The sequence below is a fragment of the Phyllobates terribilis genome, unplaced genomic scaffold, assembly GCF_046119375.1.
Source record: "Phyllobates terribilis strain yellow unplaced genomic scaffold, ASM4611937v1 Scaffold_11__3_contigs__length_659146591, whole genome shotgun sequence".
Taxonomy (NCBI): domain Eukaryota; kingdom Metazoa; phylum Chordata; class Amphibia; order Anura; family Dendrobatidae; genus Phyllobates; species Phyllobates terribilis.
The window spans coordinates 218,325,741-218,341,472 of record NW_027362771.1 but is presented as its reverse complement, the minus strand read 5'-3'; the positions used below and the strand labels follow the sequence as shown (position 1 = coordinate 218,341,472).

Sequence of the window (15,732 nt, the reverse complement as noted above, 5' to 3'; positions counted from 1 at the left end):
TTAATGCAAAGAAGTGGAATATTCTTGAATGGCCAAGTCAGTCACCTGATCTCAACCCAATTGAGCATGCATTTCACTTGTTAAAGATTAAACTTCAGACAGAAAGGCCCACAAACAAACAGCAACTGAAAACCACTGCAGTGAAGGCCTGGCAGAGCATCAAAAAGGAGGAAACACAGCGTCTGGTGATGTCCATGAGTTCAAGACTTCAGGCAGTCATTGCCAACAAAGGGTTTTCAACCAAGTACTAGAAATGAACATTTTATTTACAATTATTTAATCTGTCCAATTACTTTTGGTCCCTTTAAAAACAGAGTGGCACATGTTAAGGAGCTGAAACTCCTAAACCCTTCATCCAATTTTAATGTGGATACCCTCAAATAAAAGATGAAAGTCTGAACTTCAACTGCATCTGAATTGTTTTGTTTAAAATTCATTGTCGTAATGTCTAGGACCAAAATTAGAAATAATGTCTCTGTCCAAATATATATGGACCTAACTGTACATTGATAATTCCCAGAACCACCATCAGTACACAACTACATTAGCAGAACCATTATCAGCACATAAATACATCATCAGAACCACCGTCAGTACATGAGTACATTACCAAATACACCGTCAGCACGTGAATACTTCACCAGAACCACCATCAGTACATGAATATGTCACCGGTACCACAGTCAGCACATAACTACATCACCAAAACAATCATTAGTACAGAAATACAGCACCAGAACCACCGTCAGTACATAAATACATCACCAAGATTAGTACAGCATTCACTTGCAATGTCAGGTTAGCCCCCAGTTATACACTTGTATCGCATTAAACTGCAACTCCCAGTATGTTCTCAACAATGACAAGGAGATGATTGGAATTGTTGTTACCAACCATCATCAAACTACGGACCATACAGGAACCACAGTATTGATTAGTAACAGGCTTAAGCATTAGTAAACATTTATAGAGTAATTTTCATTCTAAATCCTTATCTATTTAGTGCCATAATCTAAACAATTTTCAAATATACTTGTATTAAAAATTCCCTATCCTTTCTTAACTAAACTAACTGCTTTTCTTTCTTTTTTATACTTCCTGTTTTATGATTCTTCATTTGAGAATCCCAGTGCATGCTGGGATACTCAAATGAAGCGTCATCAAGGGGCATAGGCTGCGGTCATTGCCGCAGCCTCTGCCTCCTCCGTGAAATGAAGTGTCATCAGTGACAGGGGCTGGGCTAGTCCCAGCGTGCTGCGCACTGTGCAGAATGACAGCATGCCTCTGTAACCAGCTCAGATCAGTGGTAATGAGCTGGCAACAGAGCGGTGTCAGAAGACCTGGTGCGCAGAGACCAGCACCACCCCTGTTAGTGACGTCACTGGTCTCTGCACGCTGGGTATTGTGACAGTGCTCTGTTGCCGGCACTGGGATTCTAAAACAAAAAAAGCGTCATGAAAAAGGAAGTAGTGGAAAAAAAAAAGAAAAGCAGTTAGACAGTGTAGTTCAGGAAGGATAGGGAATTTTTACTGCAAGCATATTAGAAAATAGTTTAGATTATGGCATTACATAGATGGGGATTTAAGAATGAAAATTACTTTGCCTTTGATCCACCCCTTTAACTTTTTGGAGATATCTTATATGTTTTAGATTCATTGGTGCAGCAATTTGTGCTACCACCCCCATAGATTTCTCAAAAGACCTCTTAGAAGTGCACAGCTCAGGAGACAGGACTATGAATTTCTACTGCATCCGTTCTGCTCTGTGTGCTCTCCTGTCTCTGCTTTTCTAAGAGAACTTTTGAGCGATTGGTGGTGGACCAGGGACAATGTTCCCCAATGATCTGCTCAGAATAGCCCTAAAAACATACAAAATAAGCTGTCAAACGTTTACTCTTTAAGGTGCATTTTCACTGCAGCTGATTATCGGTCTATCTAAACAGGCTGTCAATCACCCGATGCAGGAGCAAAACATTTGTTCATAGGGTGAAATTTTTAAGCTTACTTAAAGGGAAAAAAACGCAGCAAAACCTGCAGATTTGACGCAGCTATTTTCCAGCCAGAGATCAGTTTTGCTGCAGATTTCTGACTGAAAAAAACATTTGGGAACATAGCCTAACTGTCAAGGCTAATGAAATAAAGGACTGTTTTACTACGTAGTGGTGAGTGTGGCTTTTTCTTTTTTCTCTGCATGCCATTCCACAGTCCGACTGCTCTGACTGTATAGAACTCTTTCCTGTTTAGGTGCCGGAATCGCCTTTCTTCCACCCGTAATGAGTGCCCCCTTGTCCTTAGTGTGGTCTTTGGAAGGAATAAGTCATGGGCTAGACCTTTGTACTGACCACACAAATATTAATACATGTAAATGAGGTCCCCTCGGAGGTGTCGTTTTTTTTTAAAGCTAAACAAGCTCTTGTGGCCCCCTTTTCCATAGTCATCCCATCCCATGCAGCCCCTTTTCCATAGTGATCCCACCCCATACGGCCCCCTTTTCCATAGGCATCCCACCCCATGCGGCCCCGTTTTCCATAGGGATCCCACCCAATGCGGCCCTCTTTTCCAAGGTATCATACTCCATGCGGCTCCCTTTTTCATAGGCATCCCACCCGATGCTGCCCTCTTTTTCATAGGTATCCCACCCCATGCGGTCCCCTTTTCCACAGTGAATGGCAACTGAGTGAATGGCGACTTAAATGATATTTCCTGAACCCCTTAAGTGGCGGCCTGAAAGTGATAGAAGATTTTGCTGTACTATGGAGAATATTTTCTCTACCTCCAACATTAATGGGTCTGACCTGGTTCCTCCTTGGCAATTTAAATAAGCCACTGCTGTGCTGTTGTCCGATAGAATTACTACGTCCTTCCCTATACAGTATCTTAAGGTTGCCTGTAATGCTTTCCTGACTGCGGTCAGTTCCTTTAGGTTTGAAGAACTTGGAATCCCATAGAACCTGAAAACAACCCCCCCCCTCTAGGTGGGCACCCCAACCTGTCGGGCTTAGTGATTACGACTAGACTTTGTACCGTCCATGGGACCCCCATCAAGAGATTTCCTGAATCTGTCCACCAATTTAGAGAGTTTACTGTTTTTGCAGACCGATGAAATTAGTAATCCAGCTGATCTACTGTGGCCTGTATTTTGAGGATTTCCCACTGTAGTCTTCGTGTGTGGAATTGAGCCCACTGTACTGCTGGAATTGTGGCAGTCAGGGATCCTAGCAAGGACATGGCTTCTCTTACTGAGACTAAATGTTTCTCCTGAATATTTGTGATTTTTTGTTTAATTTTTTTTAATTTTATTTGGTGGGAGGAAGCAACGCTGATGAATAGCAACTAGGTTGATGCCCAAAAAAGTTTGAAGTTGAATGGGCTTGGGCCTTGATTTTTCTTCGTTTACTATCCAACCCAATCTCGTTAGGATGGATAGAACTTGTTTGGCCGGTATATAGTACAGGCTTTTACTGAGTCCTATTAAAAAATCGTCTAGGTATGGCATTATCAATATGTTTTTTTTTTCTTATATAGGATGTCATTTCCGCCACTACCTTGGTAAAAATTCTGGGTGCTAGTGACATCCCAAATGGCAGGCACTGATATTGTAGTTGCAAAAGGTTGCCTTGGAATTCCACTGTCACCCTGAGATATTGTTGGTGGCCTGGGTGGATTGGGATGTGATATAACACATCCTTTAAGTCTATTACTGCCATGAAACAGAAGGGGGTACAGAAGCTTCACTGTCGATCTCAAAGTCTCCATCTTGAATTTTTATGTATTCATATATTCATTTAAGGCTTTTAAGTTTATTATTGTTCTGTAGGAAGCATAGTTTTTTTTTCTATTAGAAATAAATTGCTGTAAAACCCTCTTCCTGACTTTCACATCGTTTGTCTAGTAACTTTATGATTTCTGCTTCTAATGCCATTTGCTTTGTCTTGCCTCCATCGGTTTCTATCATCCCAAAAGAAAGATCAGACAGTCCACTGATGATAAAACTCTTTTAATCTTCCCCCCAACCGTTAAACTGGCGTCATTGGTGTTTTTGGCTCCCCTTTGTAAGTGGCTCCCTTATTAAACAGGAATTCCTTGGCCTGACCCCTGTCCTTTCTCCAGGCTCGACCCCCTCTTCCACTATCCTCTCTCTGGCTTCTTCCTCTTCCCCTGGTTGTTGAACGCCGAAAGGATTTTCTAGATCTTTGGGGGGAGGGGGGAATTTTTTTTTTTTTTTTATCGGGCGCCTTCTCTAATATGTCGTCAAGGACTGTCCCGAACAAATAGTCACCTTGGCAGGGAATGGCATGTAGTTTCATTTTCGACTGGAAATCGGCTGACCAATTCTTAAGCCAAAGGGCTCTGCGTGCCGAGTTTGAGAGACCACAGGCCCGGGCCGCAAATCTAACAATGTCTACTGAAGCGTCAGCCAGGAAGTCAGCTGCTTTCTGGATAGTAGGGAGTGCCTCCAGGAGTTGTTCTCTAGGACATCTATTCCTTATCTGGGACTCCAGTTCTTGTAGCCACTTCACTAAAGACCTGGCAGTATCATGTGGCTGCGATGCTGGGTTTAAATGACCCAGCTGCGGCCTCCCCATGTGCCCCTGAAGAATGTGTCAGCCTTCCTTTCTAAATGATCTTTTAGAGAACCTAAATCCTCAAAAGAAAGGGCTACTTCTTTAGCAATTCTGGCAATAGCCACATTAATCTTTGGGGATTTTTCCCAATTATTTGTCAACTCATCTTCAAAAGGATACTTCCGTTTAAGAGTATTTGGAACTGCCACCTTTTTAACTGGTCTTTTCCACTCTTTTTTTATCAAAGAAAGTAAGTTTTTATGGACTGGGAACACCCAATGTTTGCGCTCCTCCAAGTTACTGAACATGGAATTCTGCACAGATCTATGCTCCTTCTGGGTCTCTACCCCCATAGTAGACCTAATGATTTTTAGTAGCTTTGTCGTTTCCTCCACTGGAAAGCATGGTTGGCCATATTCTCCATCAGATGAAGATGGTTCTGAGCTATCAAAAGTCAATCAATTCTCCCGATTTCTCCTTTTCCTCATCTGAACTAATGTCTGAGGGTGTATGCTGTATGCCTGAGGAGGTGGACGGGCCTCGGATATGCCGTATTTCCTTTTTTACAATGTTTTTAACCTCATCTTTGATTAAGGTTTTTATCTCCTGAAATAGAGATGGGGATTCCTCCATTACCGTTTTCTCTATACAGGCCCGGCAAAAGCTTTTTAGCATATGATTTCGGCAATGCGTCCTTGCATAAAGGCACATTATTTTTTGCCTTGGTCACCGTTTTCCTGGGTCTATCCTAAAACAGGTAATGACACCAGTCAGTATGTGTGCAGAAAAAACTCACCCCGTCCGAGGACCCTGGAACTACCATGCCAGGAGCAGGTTTCGGCTCATCTCCTTCAGGTACGTTTGGATCCTCCATCTTGCCCAGGCACACCTCACCTGCTCAGGGACCCACACCATGTGGTCACTTTTATCCGGTGTGGGAGGAGTATGGTGTTTTTTTTCTTTCCTTTACCACTGTGGTGCCTCTGCAATATTCTATATGTTTTGGTGGTCTCCTCCTCTGAACCCGGAAGCAGACAGCCCTATGACCCTGCCGATGTCATATCCGGCTTCACTATGCCCCGGAAGTAGTTCAGCACCGCACATGCGCCGTTTAACAAACCGGCGCCATCTTTGCCATGCGCTTTCGGTGCTCTGCGCTCCCCTCAGCACCATCCTCCAAATCCAGAAGTGGCCCGCCGACGCCCCCCACTCCGGTTGGAGCGATCTTTTCAAGAAGAGTGCCCCCACCTCTTGGTACAGCCCTCCGACCGCCAGGGTTACCGGGTCAGCACTGCACCAGGAGAAATCTCCCCAGGTATGTTGTTCCTTTGTCCATAGGTATCCTCTGCCAGGAAAAGGAAACCACACTGGGGAGGTAGAGAAGTGCAGCCCATTTTATTTTGGTAGGTTTCCTGTTCCTGGGGGCAGATACTCTCTCTCTGTACGGTGCGGTCATGATGAAGGTTAAAGCTCCCTGTTGGAGATGTGTGCCGCTGATGGTGGCACACAAAACATTACAATGAGGGCAATCCGGCCATGGGCCCCCTGAAGCTTTGGGCCCCGGGTGGTAGTAGAGATTGCCTTCATTATAACACCTATGCAAGTAGGACATGACAAACGTTGACAAAGATGATCTCTGTTGAAAGTTTGATCTGGTATTTTTCCTCAAGTGCTATAGTTTAAAACTTGTATTTGTCGAATGACAGATCTTCATCCTATCAATGGTAGCCTAGACTAGGTCACAGACAATGGCAATTATCCATTGGCATATTGTAATTTTTAAATTAAAACAAACCATCCATAAATAGGTTTTTCAGAAAATGGCCATGGCGCTCAGTTGCCTAAACGTCACTATATTGCCTGTGTTCTAAAAGATTGTAGAGAGTTTCAGAATTAAAGAATGCAAATGAAATGACAATACACGCAACGCAGTTACTTCCAGCTGAGGTGACTTTGTGTGGTGGGGAAATGGTCAGACATTTTTGGTCCCCAGTGACATTTGCATTGCCAGGTGCCTTTGTAACTTGTTCATAGAACAGATATGACATACACATGTTGGAACAAAAGACCTGGCAATGTCTTGGCATTAGGTGTCATTTGACATAACACTGCATCTAATTCTAGGCTGTTAAATCCAATAAACCTTTTTTTAATATGAAGATTTCGGTATAATTTAAAACCATTATAAACAATAGGGACTTCGAAAGATGCTGGTTTGCAATAAAATATTTTCCCTTTCTTAGTAAATGTGACCAGCCTATGTTTTTTGACACTTGGCTCATAAGAATATAATGTAATAGTTGATCATTAAAGTATAAATGATTCAATCATCGAACTTAATTAACAAATTCTATAGCAACAAGTATTACATGCATCAAGACGACTGCACAACACAAATATAACACAGGAGGTCAAATCCACAGCATGCAGAACAATCATGCGTTAGGAGTACACTGATTAGTACACACGTGGACTCGTATAAAGAAGTCATCCAGGATGGCGCTGAAAAACTAGGTATCTGGGGAAGGTTAAGTGTCAAACTTGGAACTTTTGGAAGAGGTACGCTAGGAAGACTGCTGGTGATGCTTCTGTAAAACAATGCATACAAAGCTTTTTACTGGAGAAAAACAATTCATTTTGTAGTTTGCACAAATTCTTAAATGTAGAACCAATTAAAAAATATGAGATTTTTTTAAATAGCTGTCTACTTCCATAGCAACTTTTATGTTTTATGATCAACAAGTTTAATATATATTATATCATATAAGCTGGTTATTAAGTTCAATGTACAAAATCTTGCAAGTGTAATATATGAACATATGAAATACATACAAAGCTTCTGTCTAGTATACGAGAAGACATAACTGCTATAAAGAAATAAGCCTAGTGCAGCCATCTCACTGCACAGGCTCTCAGCGTCAAGGGACCAGTCACCATGCTAAATTATCATTGGGAACTGGCTGCTATGCAACTGGATAATAGCGACTAAATGCAGTACTAGATAATCCACAAATTGAGAATGGACAGAGCATAGTATACAGTACCAAGTCTTTGTATTGCCATTGGTATAATATGTGGAAATGCCATAACTTGTCAATCAACTGCATATATGAAGGGGTTTGTCAACTTTCTTTTAGTGGGAGATGCTACAACCTTACTGGCTGTGAATTCTCAGCCATAGAAAATAAACTAAGGCAGTGCTCACATAGCAGTTTAGCATACATTTAGTAGCTTTATCAGGGATTATATCCAAACCCCTGCCAAATTGGATTTCGGCTTATGCACTGACGAGGCCACTGACTATAATGATGCAGACGGAGTCAAAGTGGGCTCTGTAGGACATTATTTTCGGCTGTATACTCCTAGTTAAGAGGGCACCAAGATGCAGTCGATAGACTGGTGTGTGTAATGGCACACAGCTCTGCTCTCCTACCCCTGCCCAGTAATCGCTAGCATTTAGATCTGAGTGACCCAGTTAGACATGTGTCTTACCATATCACACAAAGAAAGCCATTTATGACATTTTATGGGGGCGTTTTTTCTCCCATGCATGACACCTGCCGCTTATGACAGAGGAATGTTATATACATTAACAAGTAAACACCCTAAAGGATCTACGCCAATTCACCTTTGGCTGTAGTGAAAATATAATTACAAATTAATAAATCTGCAACAGAGATAAAAAATAGAATAAACAACATATGTTATATTCAGATCTCCAGCCACTTCATCATGATGTGGCCAGTGAGATGCGGTAACAGGTCCTCTTTAATTTCCAAATTTCATAAACTATAAACCTCTGCAAAATTACCAAGCCACTGAGTGCTGTCAAACCCTCTAAACAACTTCTATAACTTACTTGAAATTCTGAATTGGGAAACCATGGGCAAATTTTCAGAATTCGTAAAAAAAAAAAAAACCCTCATTGTGACGACTGTGGGTTGATTCAGACGTCCGTTTTATCTGTGGTTTTCACATATAAAACTCACACCTATCACAGCCTATGGAGCTGTTCACATGACTGATTTATATCGGAGTGCCAGGTCTATCTTCCAGGGCATCTCTATGGGTCCATGAATATGATCCGACTCCACTCGAATGCCATCTGGATGCTGTTCAATTTATTTTAATTCAGTTTCTTCTTTTTACACTAAACTGAGCCTATGGATAAAATTTGGTGGAAGGAGACAACCCCTTTAAACAGCAAATTTTTCCTTTATGTTTAAAAATATAAAAAAATAAAAATATTTGTTTTGTATGCAGGACTCTTAGGCTACATTACCACAAGGAGCTTAGGAATGTTTTATCCATATTAGCACTTAGCAGAAAAACACTCCCAAATAAACTACAAAAGCACCCAACTTACTTCACTGGTTGCCAAGTTTCTTGCTCGAACCCTTTGTGAATGGACTGTGCAATTGAAGACTCCATGAGGTCGATGTAACGGATGACTTGTGGCACAAAACTTTCTTGGACATGCTTGTGAAATTTTCCATTGCATAACAGAGCTTCATGGAAATAAATAAAATTATAATATATTTGCAAGTAAGAAATGAGTGATCAAATAAATATATATCACAAAAATGGCTTATTAGTATAATTACTATCTGTGTTACATAATACGTTTGGAAACAGGCAAAAATGGTAACATGTTTGAGGCATAACAATATAAATACATGGATAATGAACCCCTTTACGACCTTGGGTTTTCCCTTTTTGGCATTTTCGTTTTTTGCTCCCCTTCTTCCCAGAGACATAACTTATTTATTTTTCTGTCAATATGGCCATGTGAGGGTTAGTTTTTTGTGGGACGAGTTGTACTTTTGAACACCACCATTGGTTTTACCATATCGTGTACTGGAAACCGGGAAAAAAAATCAAAGTGTGGTGAAATTGCAAAATAAAGGGCAATTCCACAATTGTTTTTTTTTATCATCATGTTCACTAAATGCTAAAACAAACCTGCCATTATGATTCTCCAGGTCATTACGAGTTCGTAGATACCAAACATGTCTAGGTTCTTTTTTATTTAAGTGGTGAAAAAAAGTCGCCATTTTCCAAGACCAGAAGTGTATTCGATTTTTCGGGATCTGGGGCCGTGTGACGGCTTATTTTTTGCGCACCGAGCTTACGTTTTTATTGATACCATTTTGGGGTAGGTACAATCTTTTGATCGCCTGTTATTGCATTTTATTGCAATGTTGCAGTGACCAAAAAAACATAATTCTGACGTTTTGATTTTTTTTTTCATTAAGCCGTTTATCGAACAGATTAATTCTTTTTATACATTGATAGATTGGGTGTTTCCAAACACGTAGATAACAAATATGTGTAGATTTGAACTTTTATATATTTTTCTATAGTCTCCATGGGAGACGAGAAGCTACGATCATCCGATCGCTTGCACCACAAAAATGCTCACTTGCCACGAGCGCCGACCGCTGTGCGGCGCTCAAAGCATCATGTCAATGACAACTGCAGGGGTCTCCTGCAGACCCTGGGTCTTCATGCCAACCCATCGGTGACCCGTAGGAAATGTGACATGGGCGCTGATGGGTGAGAATAGTGACATGCTTCTGGTAAGCGCGATTTAAATGCTGTGGCATTTAACTAGTTGACAGCACCAGGTGGATCGCAATTTCACCCGCAGCTGTTAGGGGCACATTTCAGCAGTACAGATCAGCTGCCATGTGCCTGAAAACATTCAGGCTTAGCGCCGGAGCCCGCATGGATTGCAGGGATACGACCTTGGATGTACTAATACATCCAAGGCCGTAAAGGGGTTAATATAGTAGCATATCACAATAAATCCACTAAAGGTTTTACTAAAGTTGGTGCATATAGAAAGGTAATCTGCCATCAGGATTTTACTATTTAGTCTGAGAGCAGCATAAGGTACAGGCAGAAACCCTGATTCTAGGGATGTGTCATTTATTAGACTGTGTGCTGTAGATTCCATACAATCAGTGTTTTATATACAGGAGATTATCACTGTCTGACTAGGTCTCACATGCAGGCCAGTCAGGTTAATCTGTGTAAACCCCGCCCGACCACTCATTGACAACTTGTTGACAATGCACAATGTACATAGTAAGCTGCCAATCAGGGTTTTGGGCGGGGTTACACATAGCTCAGCATTCTGACCACTGTTACATCTACAGCAAAAAAACAGGGATTCTATAAAAAAAAAAAAAAATAGCAAAAAAAAATGCTGCATATGAACATAACCTTAGTAATAATTGCACAATTATTTTGTAACAACATGCAGAATTATTCTGATATACCTAAAAGCTTGATGGCATGTTGCAGCAACTGTGCAAGAGGTATTCCAGTAAAAAGTAGTTACCGTATCAACTATCCACAGGATACGTAACAACTTCTAGTTAGGTGGGAGTCCAACTTCTGAGACTACTATTGATCGCCAGAACTTCTTCACCTTGTTTGAATTGAGCAGCAGTACACATGCTTGACTGTTACTCTACTCATTGTTTATGGGTCTGCCAAAAATAGCCATGCACTGTACCCTTTAATAGAAGCATTACTTATGTTTTTTGCTCTGAATGGTTGAAGGGTTAAATTAATAAAGAGAATGATGAACTCATCACTGAACTTATACATAGCATGCTAAAAATTTAGACCACACAATCTTAATAGTAACTGTTCCTGCAGATATTCACAATTTTTTAGTTAACATCAAATTAGTTCCATATACATCAGGAGTCTTCACTTCCACAATATCCGATAGATACTTGCTAGTGCTCTGGAAAATGGGAATAATGCAAAATGGCGATCCATAATAGTAAATATCCGCTTAACCAGAATTACAGCGCAAGTCAGCAAATCATAAAAACTTGCCCATCAAGAGATCTCAGCAGACAGCCTTGAGTTTCAGCTTCTTTCGCCCTGGAAGAAGCTGAAAGGTGAAACTCGGGTTGGGCTGCTGAGTTTTTATGATATGATGTTTGTAATAGAAATAAATCTTAAGCTTTTAATTTGGGTCAGTGGATCTTCACTATTGTGGAACGACAAGTTGTATTCATCCTATTTTCCAGAGCACAGACAGATATTTCGGATTTTGTGGAAGCAAAGACTCTTGATCTGATCTATATGTGACTGATTTGATGTTAAAGAAAAAAATCACAGGAATAGTTACTTCAAAGAGAACTTTCAAATTTGCGCATAACATTTTATATATTAGTACAATTTTGAAGGCTGTGTCCCACCTGTACATTATTGCAGCATTTGCAATTACCGACATTGACTGTATATTACAGTGGCATGTAAAAGTTTGGGCACCCCTGGTCAAAATTACTGTTATTGTGAACAGTTAAGCAAGTTGAAGATGAAATGATCTCTAAAAGGCCTACAGTGAAAGATGACACATTTCCTTTGTATTTTAGGCAAAATATATATATATATTTTCATCTTTTACATTTTAAAAATTACAAAAAGGAAAATGGGCCGATGCAAAAGTTTGTGCACCCTGCAAGGTTAGTACCTAGTAGCAACCTCTTTTGAAAGTATCACAGCTTGTACACGCTTTTTGTAGCCAGACAAGAGTCTTCCATTTCTTGTTTGAGGGATTTTCATCTATTCTTCCTTTGAAAATTCTTCCAGTTCTGTGAGATTTCTGGGTCATCTTGCATGCACTGCTATTTTGAGGTCTAAACATAGATTTTCAATAGTGTTCAGATCAGGAGGCTTTGAGGGCCATTGTAATACCTTCAGCTTGCGCCTTTTGAGGTAGCCTATTGTGGATTTTGACGTATGTTTAGGATCATTATCCATTTGTAGAAGCCATCCGCTTTTCAACTTCAGCTTTTCTACAGATGGTGTTATGTTTGCATCAAGAATTTGTTGAAATTTCATTGAATCCATTGTTCCCTGTACCCGTGAAATGTTTCTCATGCCATTGGCTGCAGTACAACCCCAAAGCATAACAAAAAGGGAATTAGAGGGCACCACCATGAATATAACCGGGATCTACATGTCATATAATGAACAAGCAAAAATTAAACAGAGAAAAAGGGGGTATGCAAAGACAGTGATTACCATATATGTGATAGATGTTTATTAACACACAAGCCAAAACAAAACAATTTATAAACACTTAAAAAGGCACGGAGGCTATAACAATATGTCAGACCACAACACTGTAGGGTTGTAGTCTAGTCCATCTGTCTGCAAGAAGATATAATAAAAGCCAAAAATATACAGTACAGACCAAAAGTTTGGACACACCTTCTCATTTAAAGATTTTTCTGTATTTTCATGACTATGAAAATTGTACATTCACACTGAAGGCATCAAAACTATGAATTAACACATGTGGAATTATATACTTAACAAAAAAGTGTGAAACAACTGAAAATATGTCTTATATTCTAGGTTCTTCAAAGTAGCCACCTTTTGCTTTGATGACTGCTTTACACACTCTTGGCATTCTCTTGATGAGCTTCAAGAGGTAGTCACTGGAAATGGTCTTCCAACAATCTTGAAGGAGTTCCCAGAAATGCTTAGCACTTGTTGGCCCTTTTGCCTTCACTCTGCTGTCCAGCTCACCCCAAACCATCTCGATTGGGTTCAGGTCTGGTGACTGTGGAAGCCAGGTCATCTGGCGTAGCACCCCATCACTCTCCTTCTTGGTCAAATAGCCCTTACACAACCTGGAGATGTGTTTGGGGTCAATGTCCTGTTGAAAAATAAATGATGGTCCAACTAAACGCAAACCGGATGGAATAGCATGCCGCTGCAAGATGCTGTGGTAGCCATGCTGGTTCAGTATGCCTTCAATTTTGAATAAATCCCCAACAGTGTCACCAGCAAAGCACCATCACACCTCCTCCTCCATGCTCCATGGTGGGAACCAGGCATGTAGAGTCCATCCGTTCACCTTTTCTGCGTCGCACAAAGACACGGTGGTTGGAACCAAAGATCTCAAATTTGGACTCATCAGACCAAAGCACAGATTTCCACTGGTCTAATGTCCATTCCTTGTGTTCTTTAGCCCAAACAAGTCTCTTCTGCTAGTTGCCTGTCCTTAGTAGTGGTTTCCTAGCAGCTATTTTACCATGAAGGCCGGCTGCACAAAGTCTCCTCTTAACAGTTGTTGAAGAGATGTGTCTGCTGCTAGAACTCTGTGTGGCATTGACCTGGTCTCTAATCTGAGCTGCTGTTAACCTGCGATTTCTGAGGCTGGTGACTCGGATAAACTTATCCTCAGAAGCAGAGGTGACTCTTGGTCTTCCTTTCCTGGGGCGTTCCTCATGTGAGCCAGTTTCTTCGTAGTGCTTGATGGTTTTTGCAACTGCACTTGGGGACACTTTCAAAGTTTGCCCAATTTTTTCGACTGACTGACCTTCATTTCTTAAAGTAATGATGGCCACTCGTTTTTCTTTACTTAGCTGCTTTTTTCTTGCCATAATACAAATTCTAACAGTCTATTCAGTAGGACTATCAGCTGTGTATCCACCTGACTTCTGCACAACACAACTGATGATCCCAACCCCATTTATAAGGCAAGAAATCCCACTTATTAAACCTGACAGGGCACACCTGTGAAGTGAAAACCATTTCCGGTGACTACCTCTTGAAGCTCATCAAGAGAATGCCAAGAGTGTGCAAAGCAGTCATTAAAGCAAAAGGTGGCTACTATGAAGAACCTAGAATATAAGACATATTTTCAGTTGTTTCACACTTTTTTGTTAAGTATATAATTCCACATGTGTTAATTCATAGTTTTGATGCCTTCAGTGAGAATGTACAATTTTCATAGTCAGAAATACAGAAAAATCTTTAAATGAGAAGGTGTGTCCAAACTTTTGGTCTGTACTAAAATATATATATATATATATATATATATATATATATATATATATATATATATATATATATATTTTTTTTTATTTTTTTTTTTGCCTAAAATACAAAGTAAATGTGTAATTTTTAACTTTAGGCTTTTTAGAGATCATTTTATCTTCAACTCTTCAACTTGCTCAACTGTGCACAATGACAATAATTTTGACCAGGGTGCCCAAAATTTTACATGCAACTGTGTAGGGAAATAGATCTTACCAGTTTTTTTTTCTCTCCTAATTTTTTTTTTTTTTTTTTTTTTATTCAAAAGCCCTCATTTACTAACCAGTTTGTTAGTTTTTGTTTCAAAAATGTCACAAATGATGGGAAGTATTTTAGCAACAGTTTGTAACTTTTTGTCCTGATGAAGATTTTCAAGTGAAATGTTTGTTTTGTACGGTGGGTCACTGCTCTCCTACTTTATCTCACTTTCAGTCTCAAGGGTGCTTAGAATTTTTTTTTTTTTTTAGAGTTAAAAGCCTTTCTAAGTAGTTTATATTGGGACTCCACAAATGTTTGTGGATTCGATTAGTGGGTACATCTTAGCTAAAATTTACTTTTACAAGATACAACAGATTTATTAAGAAACCCATTAATCGACTTACTAAAGTTCCCCCTATGATTCTATATTTGCCATATCTTGCCAAATAAACATTCAGTGCCACTGTTAACTGGGTGTCAATTAGATCAAATTGTCCAAACCTGCCAATTTGGCAACATCAACATTATTATGACCATGAAGGTCCCTAAACAGGCATAACAAAGAACCCCTCTTGATCAGGAGAGTACAAAGTAGACTTGGTAAAAAAATATTCTATTTACTTTTAGACTGGGATAAAAAAAAACAACCTAAGGGCAGAACGGTGGCTCAATAGTTAACCGTGTTAGTACTAGGGTCCAGGGTTCAAATCCCACCAAGGACAATATCTGCAGAGTGTTTGTATTTTTTTTCCTGTGTCTGTGTGGGTTTTCTCCGGATATCCCTATTTCCTCCTGCACTCCCAAGACCTACTGATAGGAAATTTAGATTGTGAGTCCCAATGGGGACAGTGATGATGAGGTCTGAAGAAGTAATGCGGAATATGATGGCGCTATATAAGTAAAATAAACACACACATTTCTGGAAGTTACTTCTTTGGCCTAACCTTTTTACTTCATGAGCAGATATTTTTTTCTTATTTGAGGCTGCAAATATTTCTTACTGATCATCAGAGGCAGGGCTTTTACAAGCTAAACTGGTACAGAAAGTGTACTTTTAGCTTATCATTCATTTAGCTTCTCTCCTGAGCGGCACATTTTGTGATGTATCAATA

General features: G+C 40.1%; 1 protein-coding gene across 10 annotated transcripts in view; it reads right to left on the bottom strand.

The window, feature by feature from the left end:
- CADPS2 (calcium dependent secretion activator 2) overlaps positions 1-15,732 on the bottom strand; it is a 566,401-nt gene that overhangs the window by 186,115 nt on the left and 364,554 nt on the right. For 6 of the 10 annotated variants that reach the window (XM_073652053.1, XM_073652046.1, XM_073652044.1 and 3 more), the window contains 2 exons: positions 8,931-9,072; positions 7,033-7,152 (listed from right to left, as the gene is read on the bottom strand). In XM_073652053.1, the coding sequence (XP_073508154.1) occupies positions 7,033-7,152; positions 8,931-9,072 (262 nt within the window). The remainder of the gene's footprint in view (positions 1-7,032; positions 7,153-8,930; positions 9,073-15,732) is intronic. The other 4 variants (XM_073652048.1, XM_073652049.1, XM_073652050.1 and 1 more) reach the window with 1 other exon arrangement.